The 20393-nt window shown below is 37.2% G+C and overlaps 1 protein-coding gene across 1 annotated transcript; it reads right to left on the minus strand.

Moving 5' to 3' along the window:
* Positions 1-3610: 3610 nt before the first annotated feature.
* Positions 3611-11192, minus strand: LOC118264821 (uncharacterized). Its single transcript, XM_050704029.1, has 3 exons — positions 9784-11192; positions 4631-4673; positions 3611-3982 (listed from the first exon to the last, which is right to left on the minus strand). Exons 1-3 carry the CDS (start codon positions 11190-11192, stop codon positions 3611-3613), a joined length of 1824 nt encoding a protein of 607 aa, XP_050559986.1.
* Positions 11193-20393: the final 9201 nt, after the last annotated feature.

A 20393-nucleotide genomic window follows, 5' to 3' on the forward strand; every position in this document is an offset into this window, starting at 1 on the left:
ACGATTCTCTTTCAATATAGTCTATTGGTGTGAATGACATTGACATTCGTATTGCGCGTTTTTTAAATATGCAAAATTAAATGTATATTTTTCAATATTTCTGAGAGATTATCTTAATTATATTTTCGAGTTTTAAAGACTAAGAAGATTTTTATTTGATGAGTCTTAAAATACCAACTAAGTACAATTTATTCTAGAACATTCTACACGTGTCTTTAATGAAATGCTGACTCAGATACATTAGTTTGTTGCCAGGCTGAGTTAGTACTGACAAAGCATAAATCTACAGGGTGAGAACCCTTAACTTGTGCCTTCTGCTGGGGCAGGTCGGCTCTCCCAGCGCGCCGGTAGACTGACTTGGCAGAGCCGCCGATAAATTTAATTTAGTGGTTAAAAAATAAATCAAATATGTTAATGCGTAAGTATTTTTGTAGTTATTATTTATTTATTTAAATTAAAATAATATAACATTACAGTTATTACACCAAAGCGTTATACATTTCATATTATTATACCAAATTAAATTCGGCAAACAATAATAAAACCATAAAAGACAAATAGTACAAATAAAAAGAATACAAAAAGAACAAACAGTAAAGGAAAAAAAAGGTAACTTAAAAACTAAAATATACCAGTTAAGGCCAAACTATACAATAAAAAATTAAAAAACACAATTCAAAATAAAAAGTTACTGGATACTCTCACACAACTGCATGCATTGTTTACAAACAGTCTTCCAGTTAGATGCAAATATATCACACTCGGGTGATGATGCCAGAAGATCATTTATCTATATTATAATTTAATAGTTGTGGTTAATTGTAGTGTGTAAGGTAGATACCATATTGATAAGATTTATTGCAAAATAAAAACAAATTGTATATCAAGGGCACGGACCAAGAGTCCGTGGAGAACAAATGTAAATAAACATATAAAAAAAATAACATGTAAAGTTAGTAATTTTGATTTTAGAAATCGGTGGCACTGGCATTGTTTCATTTTGTAATTAAGCTTTATGCATTGTCATAGGCATCGAAGCACCTGAATTCACGTACCAGATTACACAATAATTCAATTGCATAGTCACAAAACCTGTATGTTATTCGTGCCGAAGCATGGCTCTCCCACTCTATTGTTTACTTCATATTATTATTTATAGCATATCACGACTAAATCGGTTTGTCACAGATGCAGAACTGAGACTGTACAGGTATACTTGAATCGTGCGTGCTGTACAGGTATACTTGAATCGTGCGTGGACGTTGGGTAATTACCCAACGTCCAAGTTATAACTTGCACAAGCCTTCAGTCCTGGTATACCGGTATACCGCTACGTATGTGGTCACCGTTATACACTTTAGAAGAAAGAACCTAAAATTGTCAATGTAGAAACATGTATCTGCGCGTATTGCTTTTAATTTCTACTAGACGCAACTCTCCAACAGAAACTTTTGTACCTGTTTCTTCGAATTTATATTGTTTTTCGACTCGAAACAATGGTTTGCGATCCGGGACAGGACGCAAACCATTGTTTCGAGTTCTCATAATTGATAGGTATCGAATCGCTACTCATTCACTACATTGACAAGACTCTCGACAACACACACATACACATGGATAGCTTTAAAATGAACTTGTGTAAATGATACGCACAGTGGACGGGCAACAACTGACACTTTATTCAAAAAGTTTTAATTAACAAAGTTGAGCAAAGATGGCGTTACTTGTTACATTTTGTTATACATTTCCACATCCCCACTAAACAAAATAAAAGATGCAAACACATAACAATATATTCATTACATATTATTTTTATTAAATAAACCAAATATTCCTAAAAAAATACAATGTGTCATTTTACATAAATCCTTAGTAAGTAAAGGGTTTTTCAACAAGAACTTTGTTTTTTTTAAACAAAATAAAACAAAGAATTTAGTGGAAAATTAATAAATTTTTTATTGTATTAAAAAGAGAAAAGTTTGGCAATTATGAATGAAAAACGATATCTGACAAATGTCCACCACGACCACGCTGACAGATGTTGATTCTTTCATCAAAATTTTTAACCTTCCTAACAATCACACCTCCAGACTACATAGCACACCACACAGTGACATGTTGAGCATGCAAAGGCTTCTCAATAATTGTTTTAGGATTTTCAGAAGCCCAAAAGCGGCAATTTTGCTTATTGACATAACCTGAGAAATTAATGAAAATGTGCTTCGTCTGAAAAAATGTTTTTTTTTTAGAAAAACCAGCAGGTTGTTCCTGAACGAACTGAGCAAATCTACGGCGATTTGAAGGGTTCCCTCTATCTGGCAGAATTTTAATGCGCCTTCATCCATCTTCTTTAAACGGACATACATATGGCATAAAAATCATTTAATATAATTATTGTTTTGCCGAATGTTTATATATCCGAATTTACAAAGGCATACTTTTAAGATGGTAGAATTTTATTTGGCATAATTACTTTTAGCAAAGCTTAATTTTGCATAATTTCGTTTCACATACCGTTCATTTAGAGCGACGATTGTTTGGTAGATTATCATTTGAAATAATTTTATTATGCATAATTATTGTCCTTTTTATGAAGTGTAATCATATTCTTAACCTTATATTAAAATATTGTCTTAAACAGTCAATATGTTGTACTACAAAAGTTAGTGAAGTGACAGAACCGAATCGCTGCAAAACCGACTGCACGTAGTCTTGTTTGCTCTACCCCTAGAGTGCAATTTAAAATCGCGTAGGCGCGGAGGGGCGAGCCGGCCCGCGGGCTGAGGAGCAGGCGGCTGCGAGCGGTGAGCGAAAGCCGTCTGCGACGATTAGCGCGCGTCCCACGCGCACTAATCGGCCCAATGTTAACATTGGCCCAATGTTCTTTTGTATAACAGTTGTTAAATTGGCTTAGGAAATTTACAGAAAATACAATGTCAGGACGTGTGAGAACAGCTATATACATGAGCGAACCAATTAGTTGCTGATAAGGTAATTTTTTATTACAATACTCACTTTTAGCTAAATTCAATTTAGATTCAATTGGTGTATCTGCAAACTTACAATCAGAAATATTAAACTTTAACAGTAATTCTTTAATATATATTTCTTGACTTAAAGTTATAGTACCATTCCCTTTATCCATTGCTACATCCATACCTAAAAATTTTTTTATAGATCCCAAATCTTTAATTTTTTTAAGCGGACAAATGTTCTTTTAACAAATCTGTTTTTCCTTTTGATTATTTGAAAATACAAAGAAATCATCAACATACAATGCAATAATGATTTTTATATTTTTATCAATTTTTGTGAATAAACATGGTTCTAGTTTACATTTTATATAACCCAAGGATTGCAACAAATCATCAATTCTTTTATACCAAGCCCTTGATGATTGTTATAGCCCATAAATAGCACGTTTTAAACGCAAAACCTTGTTCAGATTATCATCACTACCAACATGAAAAAATTGTGGTTTCATCATATACACATTTTCATTAAGAAAACCATTTAAAAATGCAGTGTCTACATCCAAGTGACAAATGTCCAACTGAAGCTGAACTGCTAAAGAAAATAGCAATCTCAAACTAGAATGCCTAACTACAGGTCAAAAACATTCATCGAAATCAATGCCTGGTTTTTGGGTGAAGCCCTTAGCAACTAGCCTGGCTCTATACCTGACATTATTATCATTATCAATTTTACGATTGTAGACCCATACATACGGTACAACAGTGCCACTGTGAGGAATGTCCACTAACTCCCAAGCATCATTGTCTTTAAATGATTTAAGTTCACTTTGAATAGCTACTTTCCACTGTTCACTTTCTGGTCCATTCAACACATTATCTAGAGATATTTCACTAGCACTCGTTTCTCTAATTAGACCTTCACACTCCACATCAAAAGGATAACGATCAGGCTGCTTGCGTAGATGCTTAGCAGGCTGCTCCACCGGCAACGAGGGAGAGTGCCCTGGCTGAGACAAAAGCTGTGGCCTGGCTAATATGTCTTTAGAGTCCTCAAAGTTGTCTTCATCAGTGCTGTAACTTTATTTGGGGCTCAGTACCCTTTCCTGCTTCTGATCTTTCTCTGTTTTTTGTGTGCTTCATGTTCCCCACTTCTTGGGTACATTCTTCTCTTTCTTCTTATAATTCTTGTTTATGTCTGCTTCCCCGGTATATTTTTTGAGATTCAGAATTATGGGTGTAGTAGCAGTAAAATGTTCCTAAACTCAACCCCTTTTTGTCAATTTTGTGTGAAGAGGTAAAGAAAAATAGTGTTTGCAATAATAAAATATAACATATTTCACATTACAAATCAATATTATTGTAGATAAAGAAGTGATTTATCTATTGTAATTGTTAGTTATGTTCAGTTAAGTTTCTTTTGGTTGCAATATGTACCGAAAAATAGCTTATTTACGTCAGATTTGAGAAGGCGTCCTTAAACCTCCCAGGAACGGGTCCTGTACGGGAAAAACTATAAAAAAATTACTAATAAATATTATAACTTAGGTACTGAAACGATTCTGATGACATTTGTTACAAGCCAAATTCTATCGCAAGTCATTATTCTACGCGGACGAAGTGGCGAGTAACAGCTAGTATATACTACAATTACTTACTTGATTCAGGGCAAGATTCAGCTTCTGAGAGAAATCGCGCACACTGTAACAAAAAGAACATTGTCAGTATTTTAGTACAAAATATTCACATGTATCTAAATTACAATAAGTCACTGAAATATAATGTAAGCGTGTTACTACCGAATGACTTGACCGAAATCGATAAATTACTTTACATTATTGCTTAGATCTAGAGAAACATTCAACTCGTTCACAAGGAAATGAGAAAATTGTAACCAAGTGAAGCTAATGTAATATAGCAGCAACAAGCCTACATCATGAACTTTACTTTAAAAAAATTGGCACCGAAATCAACTAAAAGAATAATTAATTAGTAGTTCCCAACTTTGTTATAATTTATTAATTTTCATATTGTACCATATTTATAATATTATAGTATTGTACTAAGTTTACCTTTAAATACATTGGTACACTGACACACATAAGCCGAACTAAATAGTGTTATGTATACATATCAAGTATTAGAGAATGCTCTAATCATATCTCGCATAATTATAAAACCGCTCGCTCGTTTATACAACCTATATCAAAATATATTTTCTCAATACATTTATGAAAATGTAGTGTATGCTCACAAAAACATTAATTTATTCAAAAAGTATTGTGATATACATAATATAAACACTAGAAGTAAAAACAAATATATTGTTCCCACTATACAACGTGTAACAAAAAGGGGGTATACATATCAATTGCACGGCTTCTAGATAACATAGCAAACGATACGGTAAGGGTTTTTTAAACTCATGTTTTCATGGTACCAAGTTATGAATTTTTCAAATCGCGCCGCCGCGTGATTCAAAATTAGGTAGACAGGTACTAGGCAATCAGATTGACAGAAGAAATGTTTCGTAATATTAGCAAGTGACCCCCGTAGTGTTGTGACATGTATGTATGATTTAAAATCAAGAACCATGCGATACCTAGTATTTGGATAAAAAAATTTTTTTATCGTATTTTAAGCTGAAACTTCGTGTAGAGACTCTACTCAACCTGTATTCATCAGTCCTTCTTGATGTATATGGGTATTTTGTTACACGTTGTATAATTAACATATAATTAAAGACTACTTAGATGATAGTCAGGCTTGGGAGTGAGCCGCTATAATGTCCACACAGGTCATGTTGACATGTTTGTAACACAAGTTACATTTTTATACAATTTGACATGATATACATTAATATCATTCGATATTTTTTTTACATATTATTTTTAAAATTGTTAGTTTGAGGACCGTGCGAGAGTTTGCCTAGTCATTTCACTTTTAGTTAATTATATTCTGACAGTGTGAGCATTTGTGTGGCCTACCCAAATGTTCTTTTGGTTGGTATTGTTCGTCGGATCATTCAGCAACAGCCGTCAGCTGAGCTAATTGTAAACTGACACATGCGTGCTGCCATCTGAACAGGTCCGCTCAAACTGCTGTGGTTCTTTCCTCAAAAGACCACTACAGAATAAACTTGCACGGTTCTCCGACATCTCTAATTGATTTTGTCTGGACTTTAAAAGAGACTATGACCTCTGAGTTTGTTTCGGCATTTCTTCTCAGAGTAGTCGGATAGGAAATGCCGGCCTCATCTAGCTATTTGAAATATTGACGTGTAAAAGTGTTATTTTATAATCTATTTACAGAAATAAATATCATTTATCATTTATTATTTATAAAAAAAACAGTTAGTAGATAAATGATTTCGAAAATTACCTAAATTCAATCGGAATAAAAAAAACTACTAAATATTTTCTCAAAAAAGAATGAGAGATTTCGGCTTACACAACTTTTAAAACTAAATTCACGCGGACACAAAGTTTCTACCTCCAATCATTTCAATATAAAATAAAAACTTATAAAAATGTATTTAGTGCTTTACGAGATCTTCTCGAAAAATCACTTTAATAAGTATTTATTTTAATATTAACCCATATGGCGCCGCACAGTGATTCATCCTGAACATGCTAGCTAGACAAAAGTCACTTCCGAATTTCCAAGAACTAACTATTGAAAAATACGTAGCCAATATCACTACTGAGTTAATATAAGGGCTGTTATACGGATAAAGTGTAATTAAAGCGTCAACTAGTTGCAATTTCGCTTCTAACGAGAAACAACATATCCTAGTGAATTTTATACTTGTGAAAAAAAAAACTGTGACGGATTTTGTAGCTGAAGGTATGCACTTTTTATTTTGATACTTAAAGTACCTATAGTTTTTCTCTGCTATTTACAAAACGTGCAATGTTGCAAAACGTGCAATGTTGATATTTTTTCGACGTTTTTAAAGTTTAATGGACCAGAAACTATCTCTCCCCTTTTTTCCCCAGGTGGATTTTTTTATATTTCATAGCTATATCTATTAGCTTTTGATTTTTAGTAGTCATAAAATTCACGATTTTCTAGACATCGAAGGAACAATTTCAAACATTGAGTTTTTGGAAGAATGGCGTAAATACCCAAAATAATATCGTACCAGTGCATTATATCAATATATAAGGAACAGACACGGTCCATAGAGTATCAGCGATGATTCTATGAAAGAGTTAAGGAACCATATCAGCGAAAATTCTTAAATTTGCTGAAAAATGGAAAAGTTCTGGAGGCAATCATAAACGCTTCTTGTTCAACTATTCTACTTATTTGGCAGAAGATTTCAAGTGTAAAGTGACTGTCCACAACTCCAAACCCTGAACATCCACTCCGGATCGTCCTACTAAAACCTTTGATGACCTGAGTGATTACTTCACATAAGCTTGAAGTTAAAAAATTAAACCTTTGAGATGAAAATGACAAAGCAAATGTGAAACAGCGCTCAGCTCCAATCCAACATAGGTTTAAGTCGGAAATGGGCTTAATAGTCGATAAACCAAAACCCGGATTCGGGAATACTAATGATGGAAATACTTCTAGTCGTTTTCTTGTGTATCCTGAACTAGCTTCAGATATTTTTTAGGTTTAAATGTTTTTCTAATGTTTAAGTTTTAGAATTAATTATAATTATAATGTGACTAGCACACCCGGCGAACTCCGTTTCGCCACCAGATCGCTTCGTTTTATGTAACATTTCGTTTGGTGATTAAAAGATGAACGAAAAAAATTTTTTTGTTTTATATTTGAAAAGGAAAAATTTTATTTCATTTCACAATAGTAATGAATTCATTTAGATTAAAATAAATTAAGTGTTATTTAGTTGAACTTCTCTAAGTGAATGAAAGTGAATACAAAGTAAATACTGAATCGAATCGTTATACGTGTCCGCAAATCATTCGTTTCATTGAAGTGCTCTTTGGTAAACCACATTTCTTGTTTTTTGGTCTGACGTTAACACAAACAAAGCGGATGGTTTTCCAACTCGTGAACACGCAACGTATAACTGCCCATGTGAAAAACAATGATTTTCTAAATTTATCCCGCAAACACTAAGCGATTGGCCCTGCGACTTGCTAACTGTCATTGCGAACGCAAGGCGAACTGGAAATTGCAATCGTTTGAAGTCAAACGGAAGATCAGTCGGAATCATTGGTATTCGAGGAATACATACATTTTCACCTGCGTACTTTCCGTTAATAATGGTTGCCTCAATCAAATTCGGCATAAGTCTTTTTACCGCAAGTCGAGTACCGTTGCAAGTCGCGGTGGATTCAAATTACGCAATATCATAATAACTGTACCAACTTTGAGTTGCAAGTTATGTGGTGGAAATCCTAGTAACTCGAGAGAGTTTAAAAACTCCGTTGGATAATGTACTACATCATCGGGATTTGTTATGGAATCAACGGATTTGTATGTCACCAAATCGCCATCGATTTTTGATTGAATGGTGAAATTCAGTGCGTGTACATCATATTCTTTGCGGCAAGAATTGCTCGTTGACTTAACCAAGCATAATTCTGATAATTCTCACTAATGTTTGGAAAAACATTTTCAATAAGAGCTAGTTGAGAGTCTACAAATCGGCAAAAGTCGTTGGTGAGAGTAATTAATCCAGATGTCGCATCAACTGTGACTTTTCCATTTCCAACAGCTAACAATTGTTTTGAAAATTGTGCAGCACTTTGATCATTTTGAAGTTGAACTCTCATATTAGTGGTTAGCGATAACGTTTTTACGTTATTCCATAAAGGTGATGCCTTCAGGCAAGCATTCAATTCATCTGCAGGCGTTCCACGGGGAATTACTGGCAACGTCTGCCTGAAATCGCCTGCCAACAATATCATTAAGCCACCAAAGATGTTGTTATTTCGCCGAAGATCCTTCAGTGTGAAGTTAAGTGCTTCAAGTGATTTCTTATGTGCCATTGTGCACTCATCCCAAACAATGAGCTTGCATTGCATCAACAATTTTCCCATTGCACTGGATCGTGAAATATTGCATGTTGGAGTATCAATTGTGTTTAAATTGAGTGGCAACTTAAGCGCAGAATGTGCAGTACGACCGCCATCTAGAAGAGTCGCCGCAATTCCAGATGATGCTAACGCCAAAGCTATGTCACATCTTGATCGAATAGTGGCCAAAATCAATGAAATGACAAATGTTTTCCCTGTTCCTCCAGATGCGTCCAGGAAGAATAGACCACCAGTATTATTGTCCACCGCTTGCATTAATGTTTCGTATACTTGTTTTTGCTGTTCATTCAGCAACAGCACATTATTTTGAACGAATTCCTGCAATGTATCAACATTGTATTGCAGCTCTCGATTTAATTCTTGGTTGAATGCATCGTGCATCGATCGATTTGGTGCAATCATTCCTACTTCAATCAGTAGCTTGTTTGCAATAGTCAAACATTGATCCTCAATCAGAATCAATCCTTCATTGTAGATTTCATCGGTTATTTGCATGTCAGGATTATTCGTTTGAATGCGCAAGCGATGCAAGATATCTTCACATATGTCATCTTTGTATTTTGTTCCATAACTGAATTGATTGTGAAAGAAAACATGTGGTGATGATAATTGCGAACAGCGTTCGTATTTGGTACGCATTTGATGAAACAACTGAATCCGCAAGTGTTAAATCCCAATGAGAATCGTTCTCTAGCAAACCCAATAGTTGACATGCTTCTCGAAAAGTTTGGCATTGGTGGTCATTCACAGTTTTCAAATGCGCAAATGATTTTGGTCCACGTACATTTACTAACAGCAGTCGCAAATAAAAACATTCATCATTTCTAGGATGAACAGTATACATGCGACCTAGTGCATCACTGGAAAACACCTGTGGCCAATCTGGAACTGGGGTTCCTTGTTTGCGACGTTGGAATTTCTTTGTTGATTGATTCCAAGTGTAATACTTGGGCATTTCAACGTACATCAGCGTCGCTGCGAAAGGATCTGCTTCACACATTGCAAAGAAGCTAGTCAATGTTGTCGATGGTGGTCTCTCAGCTCGTTGTGCTGCATTAGCCTCATTGAAGTAAACTCTTTGGCCATTTTCCAAATGCACTGATAAATGTACAACTGTGGGATATCTTTCATGAATTAGAAATGAAAATAATCGCCACAGTGCTTCATTAGTACTGACGTATCTGCCCATTTGGAAGTTGCTGATTTCGTCATTCGCATTTTCCGACGCAATACCAAACACAGCCATGTCGCTGCCTTTTGTGACGTACTTGCACAAATATTTGATTGATTTGGCGGAATGACAACTCTCAACGTTTGCATGTGTTTCGAAAATTCGTGATAGCAGCGGGCAATATGGTACAATGAATTCATTTCCGATCTCAATCTCTTGATTTTTAACTTTAACTTTGATAGTTCGACCATTATCTTCTTTTGAACGCCGACGATAAACTGGATATCCATCGTTCCCTGTAACTGTTTCAGCAACTAACGGTCGCGGATATCGTTTTGTGCACTTTCCATCAGCCATGCAAGGCGATAATGGATTTAATGCACCGCACGGTCCATGCACCATCTGTGTCGTCACAATGTCGTGTAGATGGGGATCAGTGACTGGATCAGGAATTTCAGCTGATATGATGTCATCCACTTCATTTGAATGTAATTTGTTCAGCAACCAAATTAGGATATGAGCATGCGGTAGTCCACGCTTCTGCCATTCCACCGAGTACATATAACAACGTGTGTCACCAAAAACTCGATACTTAGTAAGCACATCCATCATAACCTTGAGTTTTTGTTGAAATACTCTGGCGATTATGTCATGGCGATCTTGCGGTTTCTGACCCGGTTCCAACTCACGTTCAATTTCCATCCACTTCGGATTGCATGTGAACGTAATAAATAAATCGGGAGTTCCATAATTTCGTACGTATGTCATAGCGTCTTGAGCGTATTCATGCATGTGGCGTGGGCTTCCGATATAAGATGATGGGAGAATCGTCAGACGTCCAACACTCTCAACATCACCATCTGAATGAATAGCATCACGCAAGTGTATATAGTCCTCAGATCGTAGCTTTGCCTGATTGAATCGGATGAACGCTAAACGTTCTGTCTCGACTTTGACATACATGTCGACAGCGAATTGCTGGAATAGCCGACGGCACTTCAGAATGACATTCTCCTCATGTGTACGAATCATCATAGTAATTCATTGCGCTTAGATTTTTATTCGTTGATACGCCTGAAAATGCAAAATTAAATGAATTGTTAATGGAAACCAATAATAGCAATAATTAGTGTGTGAATATTGTACTTGTAATTGGATCGACCATCTTACTTGTAATTGGATCGACCATCTTCAACGTGATATCGTATCCGTCTTGCCCTTGCCAATAAATGATTGGATATTGTAACGCATCGTACAAACGATGTGTCTCGTTTACACGATGCATGATATTGCTTCTTCGCTGAACGACAATGTCTCGCGATTTAGTTGGATCGCCAACAATAATTGCAGCAACATCATTAACGGTGGGTGCATTGAATCTTCGCACATGTTCACCTGTTGGGGTACAATCCGCTCTTATGACAAATTTGTGGCATTCGTTCCAATGCTGTTTTGAACATATTAACCACAGCGTTATTAGCGTGAAAAAATGCTTGCAACTGTTCAATAATTCGTCTCTTTAACTGTTCTGTTCCCTGTATATTGCACCGCACATTCAGCTGATCCACCATCGACGAAATGAAATATATTTGCAGAAATTGATGCGGTTCATCTGGTGTTGGCACCATTGAACCATGCAAATGATATATTTGTCCTTGTATCTGTAATTGCAAACAATCATTTGTTAAAGAATATGGTGTAACTTTTGATCGTGTGTGTTGTATCTTTTACCTTGCAAGTCGGCATGAAGCCGCCTTCTCGAATGATATTAGCTCCAAAGGAAGTCATGCGAAAGCAGTTATTGTATTCAAGGATGTGTTGAAGAAAATGGCTGGAATCGGGATCATTTCCATCGAACAATGCTTTCAGTGGCTGTGGTGGTGTAAGTAATGGATCCAGTTTGACTTTTCCACTTGCGCAGCACAATCCAGCCGTTTCTCTTTTGAACTTTAACGCATTGCAATATCGGCATACAGTCGTCATTGGTCCAATATCTACTTAAATTTTCATCATCACTGTAGTTTGCAGTGGGATCATATTGGAATGCCAAGCGATTGTATGATGCCAATGATCTTCGTGTGCTCACGCGTTGTCTCAATCGTGCATTTTCTCTTATTATATTTTGTCTTTCTTCGCTTAAGTTCTGTGAATACACTTGTTGCTGACTTGCATGTCTTGTGCGGCGGCCGATGTTCGCACGTCGTCCTCTAGGCATTCTGGGCTATAGACAGAGTGGTGAATTTAACCTCAAATGCACGATCCACATAATTTACACAGTTCAACTTACCACCTTAAAGACAAATACCTGCTGTTGAAATTGAATAAAAATGTACACAATACACTTGATTGATTTGATGGTTTCCAATTAAAATGTTAAGAAACGAATAACTAATTTTTTTTACTTTTTTTTCATTATTTCACAGTGTACACAATACCGGTTTGTTACATGAAATTAACTGATAAGAAAACAATAAGTAGCTGTCAAGCAATGTGTCACGCACCGACGCCATCTACTTAAAATATTGGTTTGTAGTACATGCTATGTATCAGAGATGGCGCTGTATTTAAAAAATGATTTTCCCTATTTTCCCGCTTTTCTATTGAAAATTTTCCTAGATTTTCGTTGCTATAAACCTCACGGAGCCCGAGACCTTTCCAACGAATGCAAAACCGTGGAAATCAGTACGTGCTTTCTGGAGTTATAGCGTCAGGAAGGAAAACCCGACTTATTTTTATATAATAGATGTATATGTTTATATGTGTGTATCGTATTATATTATATCAATATTATAAATATATACAATGTGATAGGGTTCGGACTTCTAACCCGTTAAGGCTGAGTACTACATCTAATTTTATGGACAAAAGTCGGGGGTCGAAGGGGTCGAATCCCCTCCCCTTAAAATTATGGCTATTTTAATAATTTTCTTACTTTATGTGATATCAAAGGCTGTATGCGTCGTAGAAACAAAAAAAAACGACAAACGGTAGCTTACCAACGTAGCGACAAACCTTGGCTAACTAATTCATTACTTTTTTCATATGTTTGATAATGTTTTGGTGAGAAAAAAATAATTTCTGAATAATCTTTACCGAAAAAATCGCTATTTTTCAATATTTTCAATTGGGGTTTCAAACCCCCATATTACTTTTTTGTCGATAAAATTAGATGTAGTACTCAGCCTTAACGGGTTAGAAGTCCCACACCTATCACATTGTATACATTGTACTGGTATGTATTATTGTTTATATGTCCGAAATACATCTTATTTTTTCCCATTTTAGATATCTATCATGTTCCATGCACCCGCCTGGTATGTACTCTGCACCACCCAAGGGTCAGACAGGCAGAAAATGCCAACGGCATTATGTCCACCCATGTACATGTGCATAAAGCTTTTTAAATAAATAAATAATTGAACCATAATATATGTTGTTACCCCTTTTAGGCCTCAGCCTCGAATTTTGCGGGCAGCGGGGCGGCGGCGGCGCGGGAGCGGGAGCGGGGCGGCGGCGGCGGACCCGTTCTCGAAACTAGCGGGCAGATCGCGCGGCACTACAGCGGTGTAGTGTTGTGTTCGTGGTTGTGTTGTCGAGATATTTGTTTTTATTAGCGAACGACATCTTTTTGATTCAATTTTATTCCTAACGCTCGATTTACTGTGGGCTAAAGAAGAAGACCTACTATAGGGCAAGGAAAATAAATGGCGAGTTTTATCGAAATTATGAAGAACAGAGACAAAATCCCGACAAATTCTACGACTACACTAGAATGAGTGTAGAAACTTTTGACTATATTCTTGAAACTATCAAGAGTGATTTCAGTTTTTGCTTTAGTCTTCAATATTCAGTTCGTTTTTTATTTCTTCCCATAATTGGTTAATTTTTCTTCTATTTTTATGGTTCACATCTTTGCTGTTCCGTATGGGTGTCCTCTCAAAGATTGCCGAAATCATTTGCTCTTGCACGTCCGAGGACATTTTGATACGTCACAAAAAAATGTAGGTACACAACACTATACTACAATGCAGACGCGCAACGCGGGCGGTCACCGCTTGACTGGAGTGCACCGCTCGTTGCCCGCTCCCGCGCCGCTCCCGCGCCGCTGTTTTCGAAAACCGGTCCATTTGATTATACGCAAAAGATCCTGCCGCTGCCGCGCCGCCGCCGCCGCCGCCCCGCTGCCCGCAAAATTCGAGGCCGAGGCCTTATATTATTGAATTTATATTTACGTTTCCTAATTACACACTTTATTTGATTATCTTTGTATTCTTAAAAATCGTGCCCCTACCCCCTACCCCTAGTTACCTACCTATCGCCTTTTATGTGGGTGTTTTGCATGAATTTCGCAATAAAACGTCACATGAAAGCCGTATAAGACGAAAAACATCAATAAATAATTTTGTCCAGCTAGCATGTTCAGGATGAATCACTGTGCGCCGGCGCGAAACAATTGAAGGTAGTTGTAATTTTTTTGTTGTAAATCGGTTTGTTTTGGTGCGGGTCCCCATCTTGGTTTGTTGATTCGTTTCGAACATTGCCATCTCTCTCACATAATACACACGAGGAGCGCGCACGACAGGGAAACTAAATTTTATCAAATTAGGGATCTGTGTATGCGCAACCATAATTTAATTAAATTGAAGTACGATGTGAGTATATTCTAGAGTACATAATTTGCTTAGAATTGATATTTAGGGTTTACTTGAACAAAATATTACGATACGTAATCCTTTTTCGTAGCGTCTTCAATTTATGTAAGAACAATTCTCGTTTCTTATGGGTTCCTAGTACATATTTTGCATGTTTTTCTATGCATGCTTGCGTGTCTATTTTAAAAATAATAAGCAGTTCGCTAACGGACACGTCCCTATGCTATGCGGCCGACGAGATTTTCGTTACGAATGTCCGGTACATATTATCTTTGTTTTGATGAAAACCTTTCTTCATAAAACAATTTTTAAGAAGAAAAAAAAATGTCAGGAGAAATAAATATCCGGCACCCATTTTTCTTTATTCGTAGAAATACCAGGAGTAAGGGTTTTAATTTTATTAAAGTACATCGAGTGCACTTGCACTGACACCGATCAGCTTATTTCTTGCAAGTGATGTAATGATTTCATTTCCAAATGTAGGATTCCGTGTATTGAAAAAATTGATAACTTCGTTCCATGAAAACATGAGTTTAAAAAACTTTTCCCGTATCGTTTTTCATGTTTACCCCATTTTTGTTACACGTTGTATATTATCCAAATGTACACGGAATTAATGCAATCAATTATTTGAGTTTGAGTTTATTTTTGTTTCGTTTTTTAGAGTAAGTAGTCAACTCGGACCACATACCTTTTTTTTTTTTGTTGACGGGGGGAAACCTTCAAAAGGCGCCTAGTTTTCTGGGAATAAAAGACTAGGGAGTGTGGGATTTTTACTTCACTAAAACCACCCCGGTGGCCACCCTCAGCACCTGTAAGGGGCACCGGGTCCTCTAGTAGACCTGCTCCGGACCTACGGCCCATTTGGGACGAGTTGCAGAAAATAAAATCTATACTTATAATAAATCTGTAGAGAGGTCAATTCTGTACATGAAATATATTTCCAAAATAACTATCAGCGGGTGAATAGTGATCGATACTGACGCCAAAAATGCAATCAGAAATTTTTTTGTCTGTCTGTCTGTCTGTCTGTATGTTCTTTATAGAAACAAAAACCACTCGACAGATTTCAACGAAACTTGGTACAATTGTTCTTCATACTCCTGGGCAGGTTATAGTATAATTTTCATCACGCTACGATCAATAGGAGCAGAGCAGTGAAGGGAAATGTTGGGAAAACAGGAGAACTTACTCCATTTTTAGGGTTCCGTAGCCAAATGGCAAAAAACGGAACCCTTATAGATTCGTCATGTCTGTCTGTCCGTCTGTCCGTCTGTCCGTCCGTATGTCACAGCCATTTATTTCCGAAACTATTGGGCTTACATAATTGAAACTTTGTAGGATGATGTATTTTAATAACCGCTATTTGAATTTTGAATAAAAATTAATAAATTTAAAAATTAAAGGGGGCACTCCGTACATGGAATTGATTCAAAAAATTTTTTTTTTCAGCTAACATATCCGTGATGGATGTCTATGGATAGGTATTTAAAAAAGACATTAAGGTTTCTAAAACCACTTTTCGTTAAAATCAATCGTTTGAAAGTTAGACGCTTCCAAAGTGGAAAAATGAGTGTCCCCCCCTCTAACTTTTAAAATAAGAGTGTGAGAAAACTGAAAAAAATATATGCTGTAGGTTTCAATGGAAACTAACAACGAAAATTAGTTTGAACGAGATATCATTATTAGTTTTTAAGAAATAAAACATTTTCAAAAACCGCAAATAGAACTTTGTCGTTCATACAAACACTATGTAAAACCAAGTTATTTTACAACCTTTTATATTATGTCATCTACTTGCTGTTACGGAACCCTTCATGGGCGAGTCCGACTCGCACTTGGCCGGTTTTTTAAGCTTCCGTCGCGTGTGTAGCCTTAATGGTTAAAGCTATACAGAAATCATGTATCACGGAAATGTTCTCCTTAAAATTGTTTAAAAAATATTCCACGACAGCAAATGTCTATCTCTTATTGTTGACTCATAATAACACGTATAACTCCCGATAGCTTAGCAGTTTGGAGCTTTCTGATTATATTTGTCTACTCTTACGTTTATCTCTCATTCATTAATTCATTTATTTATTCATTAACCCTTCTACAGATTTATTACCTAGCCTTCTACAGAAATAATTCTGTACATTGAGAATATTGAAAGAATAAATAGCAGGGGGTGTTACTACACGGTGGAACACACGGTTGCGGTCTGCCCTGCGTGGGCTGAATACCGCCGTGCCCTCAGGGAAGTGATCGGCGACGGCGACCTCTCGCGTCCAGCTTTGGTTCAGGCCATGGTGCGGAGCGAGGGGGACTGGGATGCCGTCTCCTCCTTCTGCGAAGCAGTCATGCTAGCTAAGGAGGAGGCGGGACGCGTGAGGGAACGAACTTCCTCACGCCCCAGCCGACGCGAAAGACACTCCGGACGTCGGGGATCGCGTGACGATCTCCGGCCACCGTAAGTGCGGGTCTGCGGACGGCGAGCAAGGGTAGCTCGCCGCCCGACCAGAACCAGACCCGTGCGTGCGGCGCGTTGCGTTCCGCGCGCGCCTCAAAGAGCCATCAGACCACCACAGATGGGGCCCAGTAGGGCTGATGCTTAATCCGGAGCTGCGGACTACTTAACGGGTTTACCGGGGCTCCGGCTCGACAAGCAGGAGTAGGAACGGGGTGGTTTTTAGTCAGTAAGAGTCTGACACTCCCTCTCGCTTTGCCCTGGCGAGAGGAGTCATTGGATGATTTTCCCCCCTGAAAAAAAAGGGAGTGTTACTGGATCGATACCAAACCCAAAAAATGTGATTAAAAATGTTTTTGTCTGTCTGTCACTTGAAAACTAACGGTTTGATATCGATGAAACTTAGTATAATTATACCTTATTATCCTGGGCATAAAATAGGATACTTTTTATCCTCGAAAAATACGAAGAAAAAAAAATCTTTATTTTTCAGTTTTATTCTACAGAACGCGAGCTCAGCAGCAGTAGCTCAAAAGAGGGATCTCCTTAATTATTATGGGCCTCGCTATTATCATCATCATCATCATCAGCCTATAGCAGTCCACTGCTGGACATAGGCCTCCCCAATTGTTCGCCACTTTGCTCTATCACTAGCCTCGCTATATTTGGGTCCAATAGATATTTATAAGATGTCATTGTCAGAGTTACTCAAAATGGAGAAATAAAATTTCCACGCGAAGACCGACATCCGCGCGGACGGAGTCGCGGGCGTACGGAGTAGTGGTCAACTCGTCCCTCGTCACTACCACAATGAGATAAGGTACAGTCAGTAGCAAAAGGGTTAGTGTGGAAATAATAAAGTTCTATTACTTTGTTGAAAACTAACGATTTTCTAGGAACTTCACATTCATAAGTGACCGCCATGACCATCGTTTAAGCCACACATGTTTACTGTTCTTAGTAATTTTGGATAACACATGAATTTGTGCGATTGTTAAAAAAAAATAGGTAATAAATTATTTAATTTGTCCTAAAAAAAGAGGTTCTTACTTCGTAAGGATTTTTTAATATGAAATAATCTATGAACAAAACGAAAATAAAGAAAAAATCTATAAAAAATATTTTTAATCTTGTGTTGCTAACTGTACCAAACATTGATAAAGTTAAAAAATCCATACAAAAAAGTGGGACGAGTTGACCACTAAAAACTTAATTTATTTTTAATTTCCCCAACTCGTCCCAAATGGGCCGTAGGTATGTGGTCCGAGTTGACTACTTACTCGTTTTTTATGTTGAGACTGTTGTGAGATGTTTAAGTTTGATGAACATTTTATATTTAGAATTGAATTAGTATTTGAACGATCGAACGATTAAATGATCCGGTATTGCGACCCCTAAAAAATAGGGCAGAATGGGTAAAATAAGGGGATGAATGGTCATATGGAAATTCGTCATTTTTAAAGCTGTGACAGTGAAACTTTGTATTTAGACACTTTATGATAAACGAAAGAACATAAACTACTCTTAATTGCAAAAAATAGGGGAGAGTAGGTAAAAATAAGGGGATGAATGGTCATATGGAAATTCGTAATTTTTAAAGCTGTAACAGTGAAACTTTGTATTTAGACACATAATGACAAGCCGTACTAACAGCAGGATGCAGCGTTCCTTATCTGTCGTTGAGTTGGCTCAACGACAGATAAGGAACCGGTTTGCGGCGTTGTTTACTAACACGTGAGTTACCTATGAACCTAAGTACATAGGCTGCCGTTCGACGCAGCCGATTGAATGAAGAAAATCTATTCAAATCTACTAAACAATAATTATTCTCATTACTACACACCATACTCACATGTTGAACCTTAAATTCGGGCAATTTTCGTTATCTATGACAACATTATTTGACCATTCAATGTCATGTCTCTGTAAAAAGGCTGGCCCGTGCCACCACAGATCATTTATTTATTTTATTTATTTATTTATTTAATTCAAAAGTTACAACGGTAGACAACCAATTAAAGCAACTTATATACATAACTAAAACATAATTAAACAGAAATTAACAGCATTCATAAGTTCGCCTCGCAGTACTTCAGGCATTCCGACAAAATCTCCTTCCATCCATCCACGAACAGATCATTTGTTGGATTTGCATCCAAGAGACCATTGAGCGCGGCCAGAGTGCGAGGAATCGGTGACTTAGCACGTGCGACAGTACGACATGAAGGCACGGCAAATAGTCGGTGCTTTTTACCTCGGCAGTAGTTATCCGGGACGTACAAGCGCGATAATGCCTCTAGTAGATCCGGAGCGTCAATAGAGCCACGAAGCGTTTTACAGGCTATTGCAAGTTGGTTTCTTGCTCTCCTTACCTCTAGCGAATTGTATCCTAGGCAACCTAACAAAAATGTTGTCGGATAGAGGTAAGGATAGTACCCGTGCAGTCGCTTGTACAGGTTCCTAAGGAAAGCTTTTTGGACTTTCTCCAAGACTAGGACATAAGAAGTTTCGTGTGGGTTCCACACACACGAGCTGGTTTCCAACTTGCTACGAACCAGAGCATTAAATATAACCTTAATGGCATGCGCGGTGCGGAAATCACGACAATTACGCAAAACAAAACCTAACCTTTGGAAGGATTGCTTCGCTACCGTGGCTATATGGTCATGGAAAGTAAGTTTTTGGTCGAATGTGACTCCCAGGTCTTTCATGTTTGTTGACTTCGTAATGCTGCTTTTATTTAAATTATATTCGAAATCAATTGGGTTCCGCTTTCGACCAAATGTCATGGCATAGCACTTGGATGAATTAAACTCCATCTTATTATCTAAACTCCAATTGTATACTGCATCAATATCTTGCTGCAGTGCCATGCTATCACGTTCAGAGTTTATTTCTAAGTAAAGCTTCAGGTCATCCGCATACAAAAGGCATTTTGCATGTCGTAGAATTGCGGGAAGATCATTGACCATGATAAGAAACAACAAAGGCCCCAATATCGAGCCCTGGCTTACACCAGTCGATCTCCATCATTGTCTTGGAGTTCGATTAAATGGAGGCCCCTCGACACAATATCTGCCGGATTATCCGTGCCTTTAATATGCAACCAAATCGCGTCACCCGTAAGATCAT

The sequence above is a fragment of the Spodoptera frugiperda genome, chromosome 25 (genome assembly GCF_023101765.2).
Source record: "Spodoptera frugiperda isolate SF20-4 chromosome 25, AGI-APGP_CSIRO_Sfru_2.0, whole genome shotgun sequence".
NCBI classification, from domain to species: Eukaryota; Metazoa; Arthropoda; class Insecta; order Lepidoptera; family Noctuidae; genus Spodoptera; species Spodoptera frugiperda.

Coding starts and splice junctions, on each gene's coding strand:
- LOC118264821 (XM_050704029.1), bottom strand. CDS start 11,192: ATGATTCGTACACATGAGGAGAATGTCATTCTGAAGTGCCGTCGGCTA. Junction 4,674..9,783: donor TGTTTTTATTTGCGACTGCT/GTTAGTAAATGT, acceptor TTTTTGTTACAG/TGTGCGCGATTTCTCTCAGA. Junction 3,983..4,630: donor TGAATCTTGCCCTGAATCAA/GTAAGTAATTGT, acceptor CTTTTGTCTCAG/CCAGGGCACTCTCCCTCGTT.